Source organism: Microcaecilia unicolor, chromosome 6 (assembly GCF_901765095.1).
Source record: "Microcaecilia unicolor chromosome 6, aMicUni1.1, whole genome shotgun sequence".
NCBI lineage: Eukaryota > Metazoa > Chordata > Amphibia > Gymnophiona > Siphonopidae > Microcaecilia > Microcaecilia unicolor.
In genome coordinates this window covers 70306230-70324818 of record NC_044036.1, presented here as the reverse complement: position 1 = coordinate 70324818, position 18589 = coordinate 70306230, and the positions used below count along the sequence as shown (strand labels likewise).

At 44.8% G+C, this 18589-nt stretch overlaps 1 protein-coding gene across 1 annotated transcript in view; it reads left to right on the top strand.

Moving 5' to 3' along the window:
• HFM1 (helicase for meiosis 1) overlaps positions 1-18589 on the top strand; it is a 472985-nt gene that overhangs the window by 371317 nt on the left and 83079 nt on the right. Inside the window, exon 23 of the mRNA XM_030206735.1 lies at positions 10189-10346. Within this exon, the coding sequence (XP_030062595.1) occupies positions 10189-10346 (158 nt within the window). The remainder of the gene's footprint in view (positions 1-10188; positions 10347-18589) is intronic.

The window sequence follows — 18589 nt, the reverse complement described above, 5'->3', positions numbered from 1 at the left end:
ACCTGGCATTAATATAAAATACAGACCCTTCTGAACTCTGATTAAGAGAACAAATACAGATATAGATTACGACAAAGCTATCACTGCTAGTAACACAAACAGTTCCTAAGGCACCGCTGTCCACTCCATCTTCACAATCACCAGCTGAAGGTGCGCCCTATTTTAAGACAAATGCGGAAAGACTTCAAAGAACACTATATGGATAATAGTCCTATATTAAGTATTTCCATGTATGAACACTAATAATCCTCGAGGCCATGTCTCACACTGCACCAGGCTCCACGACCTCCGCCAACTCTAACGTCACCTACTACTACTTGACATTTCTAAAGCACTACTAGGGTTACGCAGCGCTGTACAATTTAACATAGAAGGACAGTCGCTGCTCAAAGGAGCTTACAATCTAAAGGACAAATGTACAGTCAGTCAAATAGGGGCAGTCTAGATTTCCTGAAAGGTATAAAGGTTAGGTGCCGAAAGCAACATTGAAGAGGTGGGCTTTGAGCAAGGATTTGAAGATGGGTAGGGAGGGGGCTTGGCGTAAGGGCTCAGGAAGTTTATTCCAAGCATAGGGTGAGGCGAGGCAGAATAAGCGGAGCCTGGAGTTGGCGGTGGTGGAGAAGGGTACTGAGAGGAGGGATTTGTCCTGTGAGCGGAGGTTACGGGCGGGAACGTAAGGGGAAATGAGGGTAGAGAGGTAATGAGGGGCTGCAGACTGAGTGCATTTGTAGGTAAGAAGGAGAAGTTTGAACTGTATGCGGTATCTGATTGGAAGCCAGTGAAGTGACCTGAGAAGAGGGGTGATATGAGTATATCGGTTCAGGCGGAATATAAGACGTGCAGCAGAGTTCTGAACAGATTGAAGGAGGGATAGATGGCTAAGTGGGAGGCCAGTAAGGAGTAGATTGCAGTAGTCAAGTCGAGAGGTAATGAGAGCGTGGACGAGAGTACGGGTGGTGTGCTCAGAGAGGAAAGGGCGAATTTTGCTGATGTTAAAGAGAAAGAAGCGACAGGTCTTGGCTATCTGCTGGATATGCTGAGCAACATATTTGGAAGCTTCCTCAGAAGACAGGAAAGGCCAGGTCTTGCCATTGTAAGTGATGCATAAATGTGCTGGATATAGCAGAACAAAAGGAATTTTCTTGGTATGCAGTAATTTGCAGTCCCAGAGAACGATTGCTGCTGTGCAGCTACTGCTGCAGATAAATCTTGAAAGCAAAGGATTCTTTGATTTTCATAAGTTAGCATGCCTACCAACCTCATGGCCCGCAAAATTCCAACTTGTGCACATAGTTAAGCAACTTCAAAATTACAGTTCTCGGCGCGATTCTCCCGAACGAATTGGTCCCAGACGATGAGCCCATTCAAATTTCAACGGGCCCTCTGGTGTGTGCAGGTTTAGAGCTTTTGGCAGCCAGGATTCTAAAAAAGATCTCAAGTCAGGGCCTTTGATTTTTTCTGGAAGCCCAACCAACCTGAGGTTGTTGCGCCTGGCTCGATTCTCCAAATCTTCTACTTTAGATTCAAGACGCTGCAATTTTTGTTGTAGGAACTGCTGCCTTGTATCTTTCTGCAAGTACTTATCTTCCACATCCAACAACATTTGTTGGTAGTCGGTAAGATCCGTTCTCAGGTTCTCCAAAGTATCATCCATTTTTTCTAGTTTATCGGCTATTCTCTGAAGTTTCTCGTTGACCGAGGATTCCAGTAATGCAGAGACCTCCGCTGCAATCTCGGCTGCTGAACCCACAGATGACGCTCCCAAGGAGCTGCCATCAGCCATCTTGTCTCCTGTGCGGCCTCGTGCTCAGTCCTTATGCTGGTTTCTAGCAGACATTATGTCTCACAAACAGATGCACGTTATTACTGCCCTATTCTAGGACACTTCCCCTGTTCAAATGTGAGATTAAGCGGGTCATTGCTTAGATTTTTGAGGCGCTTGAGGTATGATGTTAATTGGGGGGCCCCGGAGCTCCTCTCTGCAGCTTCCTCCTGCTAGCCTAGCATGACATGATCCTGTGCTGGTAAATTTTTAACAGGCTCTCTCCCTACCCTGCTATTTTTTTTTTTTGGGGGGGGGGGGCGCAGAGGTGGACTGGGGGGAAGGTAATGCTTTACTCTTTCCTTCCCCCCTCATGTCAGAGCTCCCATTAAACCATAAGACCTCCATTAAACAACAAGTCTTTATAGCCCAAATCAAATGCCAAGTTCATAGCCTTATACATATATATTATATCATGTTGCATGATTAAATGTTTTCACAAACTACTGCCCAGCTGTTCAGCTTGCACTTTGGAATTTCTCCCCTGAGGTTTCTCATCCTGAGACCCTTCCAAAAAATCTTTAGGGTCCAGATGTTCAGTTTGAGAACTCATTCCTGCCTGAGTAAACAGCTTGGATCAAAGAAACTGAAGGAGAAGGTTGTTATGCTGAAGTACAAATTTTGATAATGAAACAGTGATTGAATATTCACATAGCAAACACCCTGAGTCAACAGATTTCTTTTCCACTGAAGATAATTAACTTTGTATGAACTTGGCTGCTAATAGTGTGCTGAACTGGACAATGATAATTACTTCAAAGAAAAAATGGCCTAAACTTCTAATAAGTAATCAACTTCACCAAACAAATACATAAGCTGTTGTGTGATTTATTGTAAACTGCACATTAAGTGTGAGGAGAATAGTCTCATAATGTCACTGTGCTTATGTCCTATGTTATCGCTCATCATCTGGACATACTTTGGCATTCGTGACTTTGTATAATCACTGACTTAAACCCCGACCTCCTATATTTTAAATGTAAAAGTGCAGTAATTCAAATAGTGTGCATAACACATTGAAAATGTTTTGGGTTTTTTTTCCTCTTTGCTTTAAACTATGATTTGCAATGTTACATCACAAATTGTGCTGTTCATGGCGTTCACAGAAGGACAATCACTTATCTGCATAACGTAAGCATTCTCCGGACCCCGACAGGTTCCTGTTTCGCCTGAGCTTTATCAAGGGATCTGGGTTGTTGCAGATCTAGTCAGGTGAAAAAACTGATCAGCCATCATTCTAGCATGCAAAAACACACACAACAATTTTTTCAAAATATCACATGCAACCGCTGCATATTCTCCTGGCGCTTACTTGTGTCCTTCTCACTCCTGGTTCAGGTCGCCACTGGTAACAATGGCGGCCCCCTCTTTTAACGGCTCTTCTACCGGATATTGACAAAAATCCACACCAGAAATGGGCACACTTCATATGTAGCACCCCCAATGTAAGTAAGTATTAAGTCCCACCAGTTTCAATGATCTCAGGTGGTATGTCTAGAAAACTTCCCTCTGCAAAAGCTTCTTGTTGAGATCTCCCCCATAGTTCCCTAGCTTAGCTTGTTCTAGAACCAGGCATCTCAGATTATTAAAACCATGGGAATTCATTATGCAGTGCTGCACCATTGGTGCCCCTGGGGATCTCGCCGTAATCCGTGAGCGATGTTCTCTCATGCGGATATATAATGTTCTACTTGTTTTACCCACGTACACTTTGTTACATGGGCATTCAACCAAATAAATCACATTCACAGACTGTCAGGTGGTATGATATCTTAACTTGTATGTTTTGTTGTCATAATGATTGGGTGAAACTGTCAGTCTGCAAAGTAATCACACACGTTGTACAATTGGATCTATTACATTTGAAGTAGCCCAGCGGTAGTCCTTTACTTGATTGAGTCAACTGTTTCTGTAACATCTGTACCGGACTGAATACCTCTTTCAAATTTCTGGAGCGGGAATATGCCATCCTCAAATGTGTGTCCGCAAAAACAGAGTGCGTTTTCATGGTGTCCCAATGCTGACGGATGATCCTAGCTGTTGCTTCCCCTCCGGGTGCAAATCTTGTTACAAAAACCATGTTGGTGTCATCTGGTCTGGTCTATTCGCTTATTCTGTAATAGAAGATCTCTGTTATTGTATTTGGCTCTGAGATATGCCCGTTTCAAGACTTTATGTGGATAGTTACGATGCTGTAGATTCTGATGGAATGCTTTGGCTTGTGTTTTAAAGTCATCATCTTCAGTGGAAGTCTCGCGAGGCCTCTGCTGGAAGTCTTGGCAGCCATTTTTAAAGAGCGATGTGGCAGCGAGAGAGTCAGCGCCGGCAGCAGGCAGGAAAGACTGGGGATATTTCTTGCCCCAAAGAATCCACTAGACCACCAGGGTGGCTTTAGTTCAGGTATGTGCCAGGACCCTGCAGCTCGGGGGAGGAGAGGCAAACAGATCGCGGCCCAAATTTAACAACTGGCTCTTGCGAGCTGGCTCCAGCACACCACTGTCCAGGGCCGAGCTTAGGCAGGGGTGACAGGGGTGGTCACACAGGACCTTGTGCTTCCAGGGGCCCCGCAGTGGCCTTGACATCTCTCTCCCACTCCCTGCTTCAGCTGTCATTGCCATCTCCTGTTCTCAATCTAACCGCCTTGGTCAGCTCTCCTACTCTATTTCTGCTCCCTGCACCACTGCCTTCTTCAATCCAGGCCGCCGTCAGCATCAGTGAGTGTAATGGAAGTGAATTTTTAAAGATTGTTTTTCATCTCTGTCTTGATCAACCAGTGCACTCGGGGTCTGTATTGTTGATTAGAAGTAATTCCGTTTAAAAATAATTATTTAACTTTGATTGTGTGAAAATAAGTTGGAATGCAGAAGGTAAGACACAGCTCTAATTAATGTGGTATGTGAAGGGGTGGATGGCACTTGTTTTCCAGGCCCAGCTTTGCCACCTGGACCTGGAGAGCATGTGACCACGCTCCCACAGTATTGGCTCCTTTACCTAGACAGAGAAGCATTCTGTAATTTTCCGTAGCTCTGAACATGAGTTCTGAGCCTAATAAAAAGGGGAGTTTCTTTCAGTGAAATCGGGAGCTCATCTGTGAGTAACATACGTACTGCGCAGAGGATCTGCTCCTGGCTTTCACTATAATGGGCCCCCCAGCTGATGATAAGAGCCTGGATGATTTAAGGACCAGTGATGTTGTATATATGTATTATTGCTTCTTTTCCTGGTCTAAGAACTCTTAGCACTTAGATGTAGAGACCAGTGATGTAATGATTGTTTATAGCTAATCATTGTGTTTATGTAGCCAATCATTGAATATACCTTAATCATTGTAGAATTTAGCACCTCTAATAAAGGTTTTATTTATCTAATACGAATCCAAAAGAATCCACGGTAATTATTGAGTAGTCTGTGTCAGTGAAGCAGGCTGTAAATCCATAGCAGTACAGTGAGATAAGCACACTGCCTTCGGCAGCCTGGAATCTTTCTCTCTGCTGTAATTTCCTGTCCTGCATAGGTGGGACGCTGCAACAAAGGGAGAGCTGTTGGGGTCACCGAAGGCAATGTGCTTACCTAATTGACGCTGCCAACGGCTCGGAAAATTGAAGAAGGCAGCGGTGCTGCAAGCTGGAACTAAGGGAGTGGGTAGGAGCTGAAGGCTGTTAAGATCTCTATATCAACCTCCTCAAGCTGAGGGCCATTTGGAATGCTCTAAAAGCTCTCAGAGATCGGCTACAGAACCAGGTTGCAGTGTTCTATATGAACAAGCAGGGGGGTACGGGATCTTCCCCCTTGTGACAGGAAGCAGTGGAGATATGGTGGCGGGCCCTCCTTCACAGAATGGTCCTCTGAGTCACATACATTGCAGGATAGGACAACTGCCTGGCAGACAGACTGAGCAGAGTTTTGCAACCACACATGGGTATAACCCACGAGATCTTTTGAGAGTGGAGCACTCTCTCAGTGGATCTTTTTGTCACTCATTTCAACAGTAAAGTCCCCCAGTTCTGTTCCAGGCTGAGATCACATGGCAAATTAGCGTTGGATGCCTTTCTCCTACATTGAAGGGAGGGTCTTCTATATGTGAATCCTCCATTGCTTCTCATAGAGAAGACTTTGCTGAAACTCAAGCAAGACCAGGGAACTATGATCCTAATCACTCCTTCCTGACCAAGGCAGCTCTGGTTTCCTCTTCTTCCGGTGCTGCCCTCCGAACCCTCATCACACAAAATGAGGGATCCCTTCTGCATCACATCCTCCAATCCCTGGCCTTCGTGGCTTAGATGTTGAGAGCGTAGAATTTGAATCCTTAGATTTGCTAGAGGGAGTCTTCTGCATCTTGCTGGCTTTCAGGAAAGACTCCACTATGATGTTACTCATTAAAGAGGAGGATATTTGCCTGGTGTGAGGGCAAGAGCTTAGATCTCCTAACTTTCCCTACACAAAAACTACTTGAATACCTCTTGCACCTCTCTGAATCTGGTTTGAAAAACAACCCTGTAAGGGTTCATCTTCTGTTCCCTTTAAGCTGAGCGTGAATCCGTTCCATTTCACTGTCACATTTTCAATAGTGAGAGACGTACAAACTCTGTAGGACTCCAGGGAACCCTCACGATTGAAAATAATACTGAAGCACCACCTCCTACAGACAGCAAGGCAGTTGTAGGACTCCCGTTTTGCGAACATGGAGGTTCATCTAAGTGAAATTAGTGCTGAAAGTACCTGCTCATAATGTGTGTTTGTTCTCTGCCTTGAACTTGATGGTTAAGCAGATTTTAAATGCCAGAATTAAATTAAATTAAATTATCATTACCATGTAGGAGGTGAGCCCATCTCTGTACATCCTCTAGTTGTTCACTTCTACTGGCAAAACCCCATGTCAAACCTCCAACTGTGTCTTGGGATCTCAATGTTATCCTCATCCAACTGATGAAAGCTCCTTTTTAGCCACTTGATTCCTGTCATCTGAGGTATTTGATGTGGAAAGTTGGGTTTTTGGTGGCTGTAACTTCAACTCGCAGAGTCAGTGAGTTCCAGGCCCTAGTAGCTGATCCACATTACACTAAGTTTCACCACAGAGAGTAGTTCTCCGCATGCACCCGAAGTTCCTTCCTAAGGTAGTGTCGGAGTTCCATCTTAATCAGTTGTTCTACCAACATTTTTCCCAAAACCACATGCTCATCCTGGTGAAAGTATACTGCATACTTTAAATTGCACACAAGCCTTAGCCTTCTATCTGGAGCGGACTAAAACCCAGACAATCCACCCAGCTTTGTGTTACTTTCGACCCAAACCAGATGGGGGTAGCCCAATTTCTAGTTGACTAGCAGATTGCATCTCCTTCACTTACATCTAATCTGGGCAGACTCTAGAGGGTCATATCAATGTGCATAATGTCAGAGCCATGGCTATGTTGGTAGCCCACTTGAGGAGAGCCCCCATAGAAGAGATTTGCAAAGCTATGATGTGGTCATTTGTCCACACATTCACGTCTCATTACTGCCTTGAGCAGGATACCAGATGTAACAGCCAGTTCGGAGAGGCAGTCAAGAAGAATTTGTTCAGTGTCTAGAATCCAATTCCCCTCCACCCCCCCCCCCCCCCCCCCGAGGCCCAGTTTTCTTTGGTTTGAGGTTGCACCTTCACAACTATTATGTAAATATTTTCAGGTTAATTGACTTTGAGGCCTCAATATTTTGAGTCTCTTTTATCCTAGCATTGTTGTTTTCAGTGAGCCTGGTAGCTAGGAATTCTCAGTTGTGAAAATACAACTGGCATGCTTGTTCTCAGAGAAAGTGAAATTACTGGTAACAAGTGTTCTCTGAGGACAGCAGGGAAAGTATTGTCACATACCCTCTCACCTCGCTTTGGAGTTGTTTTCTATAACTTTATTATATGACTCACGCATCAGGCAGGAAGGCACCAGCACATGCGGTGGGATGTTGCTAGGAAAAGAAATTCTACATTAATCTTACTAGTTAGCATCTGCACCAGGATCCGTTGGATGACATCACCTGGCTGTGAGAACACTTGGCCTGCTGTTCTCAGAGAACACCTACTGCAGATAAGTAACTTTGCTTTTTCCGGATACTAAAAGATAAATCTACTACAGTTCTTTGAAGGGGTGAACAAATATGTGGATAAAGGTGAACCAGTTAATATTGTGTATCTGGATTTTAAAAAGGCATTTGACAAAGTATCTCATGAAAGACTCCTGAGAAAATTAGACAGTCATGGAATAGCAGGTAAATGTCCTGTTGTTGATTAAAATCTGGTTAAAAGAAAGAAAACAGAGAGTAGGGTTAAATGGTCAGTAGATAGTGGGGTTCCACAGGGTTCTGAGACTGCTGCTTTTTAATGTATTTATAAATGATCTAGAGATGGGAATAACTAGTGAGGTAATTAAATTTGTTGATGACACAAAGTTATTCAAGTTGTTAAATCGCAAGAGAACTGTGAAAAATTGCCAAGAGGACCTTATGAGACTCTGATGCTTGTGGGAAAGAGGAGCCCAAACTATAGCTATGTGATACAAAGTTCCACATTAGGAGTCACCAACCAGGAAAAGGATCTAGGTGTCCCTCTGCTCAGTGTGCAGTGGCAGCTAAGAAAGCAAATAGAATGTTAGGTATTGTTAGGAAAGGAATGAGAATGTTATAGTGCCTTTGTATCGCTCCATGGTGCAACCGCATCTCGAATACTATGCAGTTCTGGTCACTAGGGGGCATACAATGAAGCTATTAAGTAGTAAATGTAAAACAAATCGGAGAAAATATTTCTTCACTCAAAGTGTAATTAAATTCTGGAATTCATTGCCAGAGAATGTGGTAAAACCAGTTAGCAGGGTTTAAAAAAGGCTTGGATAACTTCCTAAAAGAAAAGTCCATAACCCATTATTAAGATGGACTTGGGAAAATCCACTGCTTATTTCTAGGATAAGCAGCATAAAATGTATTTTACTGTTTTGGGATCCTGCCAGATACTTGTAACCTGGATTGACCACTGTTGGAAACAGGATGCTGGGCTTGATGGGCCTTTGGTCTGTCCCAGTTTGGCAACACTTATGATGTTATGATCTGTGCATGCAGTAAAAACTCATTAAAGAGGCTGCTGGTTAAAGACAAAGGTAACATGCCACTTGTATTATGAACTGACTGCAATGAATGGTAAAAAAAATAAGTAACAGTAAATGAATAAAACTTCTGCACTTAGATTAAAAGAAGAAATGGTGCTTGAAACAATATTATACATTATCTTGTATAAGATTAAGTAACGAACAATTGAGTGGCTGTGAGAATGGGAAAGTGCTGTGCATATCAAAAGAATGGTTGGCATTGATAAACAGTTTACTTTACCTCTGAGTGCCCCCTTCACCCAGCCTCTCTTATGCTCCCCTCCAATCTTCACCTAGTCAGTGTCTCTGGCTCTCTCAGTCTCATAACAGTCACCAGCACTTGCCTCACCATTTGCAGTGCTGCTTCAGAAACTGCTTCTCTGGACTTTGCACAGCGATCAAGCTCTCCATGTACTTGAATTAAGCAAGGTGAGATATCAGGGGTAAAAAAGTAGATTTGGGAGTCATCAGCATATAGATGGTAGGAAAAGCCATGGGATGAGATTAATGAACCAAGGGAAGAAGTGTAGATAGAAAAGAGGAGGGGACCAAGAACAGAACCCTGAGGTACGCCAACAGGCAGAGGGATAGAAGTAGAAGAGGATCCACCAGAGTGAACACTAAAGGTGCGGAGGGAGAGGTAGGAAGAGAACCAGGAAAGGACAGAGCCCTGGAATCCAAGTGAGGACAGGGTATCGAGAAGTATGCTGTGATCGACAGTGTCAAAAGCAGCGGAAAGATCAAGAAGAATGAGAATTCAGGAAGTCTCATGGTTTCATGTCCTGCAAGACCAGAAACCATGAGAATTCCTGGACTGTGTGATTCAGGTATGTGGAAATCCCAATCGCTGTGCAGAGTCCAGAGACACAGTTTCTGAGGCAGTGCCGCAAAAGGAAAAACAAATTGCAGAGAGTATGAAATCCCTGGGGCCAGGGTACAATTTCCAGGCACCATTGTGACCTGGCTCCTGGGATTTGTTGAGCTCTGCCTTAGGATTCAGAGTCCAAATTTTAGCAGCCTGATATGAAAACAAGGAGGGGGAAAACCCCCCATTTATATTTAACTTCGGAAGTTTAAGCATTTTTTTAAACACCAGCTGTTATTGTATGGACTCCTTACAGCCTTTTTACACAGGGGTACATGCTAGTTGTGATTTCTTCAACTGGACCCTCAGTAAGTATAATGCGTTTTTCAATTGAATTCTCTTATGAGTTCACCTAAATTTGCAGTTGTGTGTGTTTTTTTTTCTCTCAAGACTGCAAGGTATAGTGCTACAACAGCAGAAATAATAGTGACCATTGCATTAACAAATTATAAGCTGCTACAGAACAAAAGAACAGCACCAGACTCCCACTATGTAACGTTAGTCATAGGAGATGCTGATAACCAAGTGGTTTATAAACAGAAAGTCATGTAAGTATGAGTAATCTTGTTTTCATTACGTTTGACAATTCTACTATTAACTACATAGTCATGTTGAAATATGCACAGTGGGGTAATCTCATAACAGGGTGACTATGTGAATGTCCAAAGAAAATCTGTTTTATAATGGTAACATAGCTGCCTATGTGCCTTTATAAAATAGGCATGCATAGTGACCCTTAGTAGGACTCAAGCCTCTAACACCAGCTCCAAAGAAATGTAATGTGTAAGTGTATTCCATGGAGGTAATTTTATAAACCATTTTCACACAAGCTTGAAATTTGTGAGCAATAGTATCCATTCATGCATTTTTCATATACATGCATCTGTTTAGAGCAGGAATCACTTCTTACCTTTACTTATCACATGCTTGGAATCAGAAATTGCTGGGCATTCAATTTTATTTTTATTGAAATTTACATTTATAAATCAAGCATCCACTTTTACAGAAAAAGGAAAAATATATTTGAAATAAGAGAAAAAAATATACATCCAATAAGAATAAATGTCACGTAACTCCAGTCCGCAATATTAAGGGCAGACCAAGCCAATAAAGTAGAGGAATAAATTCAAAGAAAAAAGCTGCTAAACAATACCAAGATCTAATACAGAAAACAATTCCTATTATATGGCATCTTCTACCCCATGTATGAGAGAAGAGGTCCTATCATCTGCGCTTACTAAAGTCTCCAATGACCTATTACTGGCTAAATCCAGAGGTCAATATTCCATCCTCATTCTTCTTGATCTTTCCGCTGCTTTTGACACTGTCGATCACAGCATACTTCTCGATACCCTGTCCTCACTTGGATTCCAGGGCTCTGTCCTTTCCTGGTTCTCTTCCTACCTCTCCCTCCGCACCTTTAGTGTTCACTCTGGTGGATCCTCTTCTACTTCTATCCCTCTGCCTGTTGGCGTACCTCAGGGTTCTGTTCTTGGTCCCCTCCTCTTTTCTATCTACACTTCTTCCCTTGGTTCATTAATCTCATCCCATGGCTTTTCCTACCATCTATATGCTGATGACTCCCAAATCTACTTTTCTACCCCTGATATCTCACCTTGCATCCAAACCAAAGTTTCAGCGTGCTTGTCTGACATTGCTGTCTGGATGTCTCAACGCCACCTGAAATTAAATATGACCAAAACCGAGCTTCTCATTTTCCCCCCCAAACCCACCTCCCAGCTCCCCCCGTTTTCTATTTCTGTTGATGGCTCTCTCATTCTCCCTGTCTCCTCAGCTCAAAACCTTGGGGTCATCTTTGACTCTTCTCTCTCCTTCTCTGCTCATATCCAGCAGATTGCCAAGACCTGTCGTTTCTTTCTTTACAACATCCGTAAATCCGCCCCTTTCTTTCCGAGCACTCTACCAAAACCCTCATCCACACCCTTGTCACCTCTCGTTTAGACTACTGCAATCTGCTTCTTGCTGGCCTCCCACTTAGTCACCTCTCCCCTCTCCAGTCGGTTCAAAACTCTGCTGCCCGTCTCATCTTCCGCCAGGGTCGCTTTACTCATACTACCCCTCTCCTCAAGACCCTTCACTGGCTCCCTATCCGTTTTCGCATCCTGTTCAAACTTCTTCTACTAACCTATAAATGTACTCACTCTGCTGCTCCCCAGTATCTCTCCACACTCGTCCTTCCCTACAACCCTTCCCGTGCACTCCGCTCCATGGATAAATCCTTCTTATCTGTTCCCTTCTCCACTACTGCCAACTCCAGACTTCGCGCCTTCTGTCTCGCTGCACCCTACGCCTGGAATAAACTTCCTGAGCCCCTACGTCTTGCCCCATCCTTGGCCACCTTTAAATCTAGAGTGAAAGCCCACCTCTTTAACATTGCTTTTGACTCGTAACCACTTGTAACCACTCGCCTCCACCTACCCTCCTCTCTTCCTTCCTGTTCACATTAATTGATTTGATTTGCTTACTTTATTTATTTTTTGTCTATTAGATTGTAAGCTCTTTGAGCAGGGACTGTTTTTTTCTATGTTTGTGCAGCGCTGCGTTTGCCTTGTAGCGCTATAGAAATGCTAAATAGTAGTAGTAGTAGTAATCTCTATCCATAATTCGTCTAGAACAAACAAAAGCAGAGAGCTGAGTAGAATTTAAAAAACTTATTTGTGTGATCTGTACTTAATCACACATTTACAGGGAAATTTAAGAAAGAACAATGCTCCCAATTGCAAAATTGCAGGTCTCAATAGAAGAAATTCCTTCCTCTTCCTTTGTGTTTCACGTGAAACATCTGGAAACATACAAATTTTAAAATTCAAGAAGTTTTTTTCTCTGTTTTTGAAATAAAGACATAAAACTCAGTCTTTATCTAAAGCTAAAGCAAAGGTAACCAAAAGAGTGACTGGTTGGGCCACCTCCGAATCTGAAGTTTGTTGTAAAGATGAAACATCTAAAGGTTCCATAGGTTGCATTTGTTCCAACTGAGTTCCATCATCAACTCGTTTAAATGGAAGCAAATAAAAAGCTTTTACTAACGGTGGTAAAAGTCAGGTGATGCTTGTAGAGTTCTTTAAGGTATCGAACAAATAACTCCTTAGCTGAAATAGTTAATTAATGTGGGAAATTAAGTACTCTTAAGTTACAACTCCTTACACCATTTTCCAGGGCTTCCACCTTAGTTTTAAGAATAGTATTTTCCTTAATTATAGTAGACTGGACAGATTTCACTTTAATCAATGATTCTTCTACTTTTACCATTACTTTAAAAAGAGATTTTATATCAACTTGATTTTTAAGTACTTTTTGATCCAGTTCTTGAACTTTACCACTTGTTAGAGTATTTTGAGAAGTCAAAGTCTTACCCAGTTCATTTATAGCTGTCTGGATTGATTCCAACATGAACGTTTCAGATCATGAAATATTAAAGGAAACTGTTTCCCCCAGACTAGAAGAAGGAAGAAGGGATAGGCTTGCACTACTCCCAGCCGACAGCGGTTCAGCAACCATGCCAATCTTGCTACTCCTGGGCAATCTCTGTGGCTCCACGGTCTCCTTGGATGCTGCTCTGATGGTTCCCCCTCACGCTTCAAAGGATAAAATACCTTCTGGTATCTCCTTTTCTGCAGGGATTCCCTGGGCCAAAGATGGCGGTTGAGGTAGAGATCCCTCTGTTCTGGGCTTAACAAGTGTTCTGCCCCAAGGGACTCCTCTGTTCCTCCTGTCTCCAGAAGAGACACCAGCAGGACAGTGCCAGAAACAACCTCTCCTGTACCCAAATGCTACACAAATCAATCCACCGTCTAAGAAGGAGGTAAGTTAGAAGGCTCTGAGAGAAAACCCTCAGCTTTTCTTTCCTCTTTACCATCAGTGGGGAAACACAGAAAGAATTCAGAGCATTGGAACAGAGCTCACAATGCAGTGGCCATCGGTCACCCTCATTGCTTGGTATTCACGTTGCAAACTCTTTTTTTATTATTTATTTTTAATTTCTAAATACTTATAATCACATCAATAAAAAGTGAAGGAAATATGAAAAATAAAGCTGTGAAACAAATGCAGTAATATCAGGAAACAGAAACTATAAACTTTGTCCACAAAATTAAAGGGGTGGGTTACTACACTAACCAAAAGCAGAGATAAAACTCCAAAATTAACCTGCAGCTGAATATCAGCATTTTTACCTGTGCAGTTACACCCAAGGCTTTCAGTCCTTCTCTGTGCTTCAAATAAATCTAAGAGCTATTTGGATTAAAAAAATAAGTAAGATTTACTCTCAAAAATCATAGAACAATTGCAAGGAAATTTTAACAAAAAAACATGTGCCTAGCTCGAGTGTCCTGCCTTCTTCTCTGCATTTCTTTAGAGAAGTCAGGAAATACACGAATAATAGATCCCAGAAACTGCTCTTGCATATGCTTGAAGAATAAACATAATACAAGGTTCTCCAAGGATAAGCAGGCTTATCCAAAGTGGTTGATACAGATCCACGTTGCCGAGTCTGGAATTTACAAAAGTCTAATGAGAGCTTTGTAGAGTGTGAAACACGCTCCACCGCACATGTGAGAGTGCCTTCCCACCCGATGCGTGAACGTGGTCTCCTCAGTTCTTTTTCTACTGTGGTGAGGAGAGGGCGTGTTTGTTTTTACAGTCTCCTCATATCGCTTGTCCTAGAGAGTTTTTTGTGCCTTTTGGCTATTTTTTGTTCATTTTTTTCATTCTTTATTTTGTTCCTGTGTCGGTAAGCATGGCTGCTGCTAGACCCTTAAACCTGGGAGCAGTGAAGCATCGAGTGAGTCTCCACCTACCTTGAGGTCTTCTATTATGCAGGGCTCCTAGGATCATCCGTCGTCGAACCCGACCCTAGGCAACGTGTGGATTTGACATTGTCCTTGTCAGCACCGAGAAATCTCGGTAACACGTTTTGGGCGAAAGCCAAGAAGCATCGTCATCGGTCGCCCTTGACGCATGGTGCCAGGAGCTCCGGGACGTCGAAGGATTCAGAAACCGAGAAGTATCGGCACCGGGAGGACCTCTGCTTCGCCATACAGGAGATGCTGATGTATCAGTCTCCTTCAGCCAAGACCCTGCTCCTGTATCAACCCCAGCAGTTCTGTAACCTGCGCCTGAGCCAGTACCCCAGCTTTTCCCGGTGTTGGCCCTGAGCTGCTGGATTGTCTCATGTAACAGTGTGCATTGGCATCGGGAGTGCTTGCACATACCCTGCCTCCCATTGTGACCCCGCTTGGCCCTCAGACTGCGATGCGGCTCTGACACTGATGCTGCATGCGGTCCCGGTGTCGGCTGCCACCCAAGCCAGCACTCCCTTGACGTTGGTGGAGGAAGCTTCACTGGAGTTGAGGTAGGAACCGACTTCTCGATACTGCTGTTGAGGATGTGATTCTTCCATATTGAGGTAGGTTCGGTCTCGACACTCCCATCGGGAGGTATTGTCTGACACCAAAGAGGAGCACTCATGGGATTCAGAGGAGGATCGAAGGTACCTTTCCTTGGATGAGTCCTATGGAATTCCTTCTAAATCCTCACCTGAAAGGAGAAAGTCTTTTGTTAAGGAAATGGCTGATGCCATTCCATTTCCTTTGGAAGTGGAGAATGAGCCCAGTGCCAAGATGCTCAAGGTCCTGCACTACATATCTCCTCCTAAGGAGGCTGTGACTGCCCCTGTCCACGAGTTACTCAGGGAAGTCCTCGTTAGGAACTGGTTGTCCCTTCTGTCAGTCCCTGTCATTCCCAAGAAAATTAACACCCAGTATCAGATCCACAGTGCACCTGGTTTTGATAGGTGTCAGTTGCCTCACAATTCCACAGTGGAGTTCCAGAGACTATACCTCAGCACCCACAGGCAGAGAAGCTAGAACCCTGGATTCTTTTGGGAGGAAAATGTACCAGGCTTCAATGCTTATTTCTCAAATACAATCATATCAGCTCTTCACGAGTGTCCACTTGCGAAACTTGGTGCGCAACTTGTCCTACCTGGTCAAGCAGCAGAAGGCATGTCGAAAGTTCTTGGCCAGGGGCACTTACGACACATTTGATGTGGCATCCAGATTTCTGCTCAAATTATAGCAATGCACAGACTCTCATGGCTGCGTGTTTCTGACTTGGAACATTCTGTTCAGCAGAAGTTGGTGGATGCCCCATGCCAGGTGAAAAGCACCTCAGAGGATGGTACTCAGGAGTCCATGCGGATGACTATTCGGGTGCTCAAGCTATTAGGGTTCATTTTATACTACCCCAAGTCCCATCTCCACCCTGTCTAGCGATTGGAGTTCATAGGAGCCTTGTTCGATACTCAGATGGTTTGGGCCTGCCTCCTGGAGATGAGAATGGACAATCTGATCACACTCGCATCCAAGGTTCATACTTCTCAGCAGATCACAGCTCGGCAGATGTTGAGATTGTTGGGCCACATGCAGTGTTGTAGCTATGGTATTTGACACCCGGGGCCGGTTATTTTTTAACACCCCCCCCCCCTCCAAAATCCTGTACTAGGCATACTGAGAATACAAAACACTCAGGACCTATGGAGCAATTCTACCATAACATAAGCAGTAATTTCTATGAGTCACACAAGGAAAAGGAAAGCACCTTAAACACAACTGTGAGCACTAGAACTGTTACAGTATCCTTTCCTGACCTGAGGAAGGGGGTTTTGTTCTCCAAAAGTTAGTCAAAATGTATTAAAATTAGTCCAGTAAAAAGATGACCTTATTTCCATGTTCTATTTATAAACATTTATTAACACAGCTACAATACTACTTTATCCTAAAGCAAAAAAGAAAAAATATATATTTTATTTACAGTTTGTTGTCTCTGGTTTCTGCTTTCCTCATCTTCGTTTCACTGTCTTCCATCCAGTATCTGTCTTTGCTTTCTCCCTACCATCCAGTGTTTACCTTCTCTCTCTCACTGCCATCCACTGTCTGCCCTCTCTCCCCTGTCTCCTCCATCTACCATCTGCCCTCTCTCTCCCTCTGCCCCTTCCTACCACTATCTGCCCTCTCTCTCCCTTCCATCTAGCGTCTGCCCTCTATCTCTGCCCCTTCCATCCACCATCTGCCTCTGTCTGCCCTCTCTCTCCCCCTTCCATCCACTGTCAGCTCTTTCTCTCTGCCCCTTCCATCCACCATTTGCCCTCCCTCTCCCATCCATCCACGATCTGTCCCCCTCTCTCTCTCTGCCCCCTCTTTTCAGCCCCCAGTTCAAGCCCCATTATCCCACCTGTCCCTAGTTCCAGCCCATGTCTCCCACCTGCCCCTTCCTTTTCAGCCCCCAGTTCCAGCCCCACTATCCCACCAGTCCCCAGTTTCAGCCCCAGCCCTTTTCTCCCACCAGTCCCTAGCTTCAGCCCCAGACACTTCTCCCTGTCCCCTTTTCAGCCCCTAGTTCCCACAGTTTCATCCCCTGCCCATTTTTAGCCCCCGGTTCCAGTACTAGCCCCCTTATCCCACCTACCCTCCTTTTCAGCCCCCAGTTCCAGTCCCTTTAATCCACCTGCCTTGCATTAGGGCCCCCCTTTTCAGCTCCAGCCCCATTCTCTCACCTGCCATCCTTTTCAGCCCCAGACCCATTGTCCCACCTGCCTCTGTCCCAGGCTTGGCCCCATTCTCCCTCCTGCCCCCTTCTCAGTCTTCAGTTCCAGCTCCAGTCCCCTTCTCCCTTTTGAGCCCCCCCAACCCAGTCCCCTTTTCCCATCTGAGCCCATCCCCCGACCCAGTCCCCACCTGCCTACCGTCAGCTTCCTCAACAGCCCCCTTCTCTCTGCCACCCGACCAGCTGCGCTGTAGTTTAAAAATTGCTGAATCGGCGGCGCCCCGGGTTTAAGAGCGAGGGGGGTGCTCCACTCCTGCTGCGCCTGACGGAAAGGCTGCTGGCACCGCAGTCAGCTCCTTCGACAGCCCCCCCTACCCGCTGCAGTTTAAAAATCGTTGAATCGGCGGGGCACCTCAGCGAACGCGCCTCTGCCTATAAAAGAAGCGGTTCACCTCGTCGGGCCTTCTCTCACTGTGTCCCGCCCTCGCGGAAATAGGAAGTTACATCAGAGGAGGGCAGGACACAGTGAGAGAAGGCCTGACGAGGCGAGCCACTTCTTTTACAGGCAGAGGCGCATTCGCTGCACGCTAGAGCAGCGCCGCCAATTCAGCGATTTTTAAACTGCAGCGGGTTGGGGGGCTGTCGAAGGAGCTGACTGCTGTGCCAGCAGCCTTTTGGTCAGGCGCAGCGGGAGCGGAGCACCCCCCCCCCCTCACTCTTACACCTGGGGCGGACCACCACCCCGCCCTTGCTATGCTACTGACCACATGGCTTCTACGTGTACGTTATACTCATGACACATCATCAGATGATATCAGCTCAATGGACCCTAGCTTTTCAGTGGTATCAAGCCACGGGGTGTCTAGAAGATGTCATCCAAGTGTCTCCAGAGCTTGTACACGCCCTTCAGTGGTGGACAATTTGACTCTGGGACTTCCATTCCAAATTCCTCAGCCACAAAAAGTGCTGCTGATGATGGATGCATCTCTCCTGGGATGGGGAGCTCATGTAGATGGGCTTCACACTCAAGGAGCTTGGTCCTCCCAGGAAATGAATTTTCAGATCAGTCTCCTGGAGCTCTGTGCAATCTGGAATGCGCTAAAGGCTTTCAGAGATCTGCTATCTCACCAAATTGTTCTCATCCAAACAGACTATCAGGTTGCAATGTATTACACCAACAAGCAGGGAGGGGGTACTGGATCACATCCTCTGTGTCAGGAGGCCATCC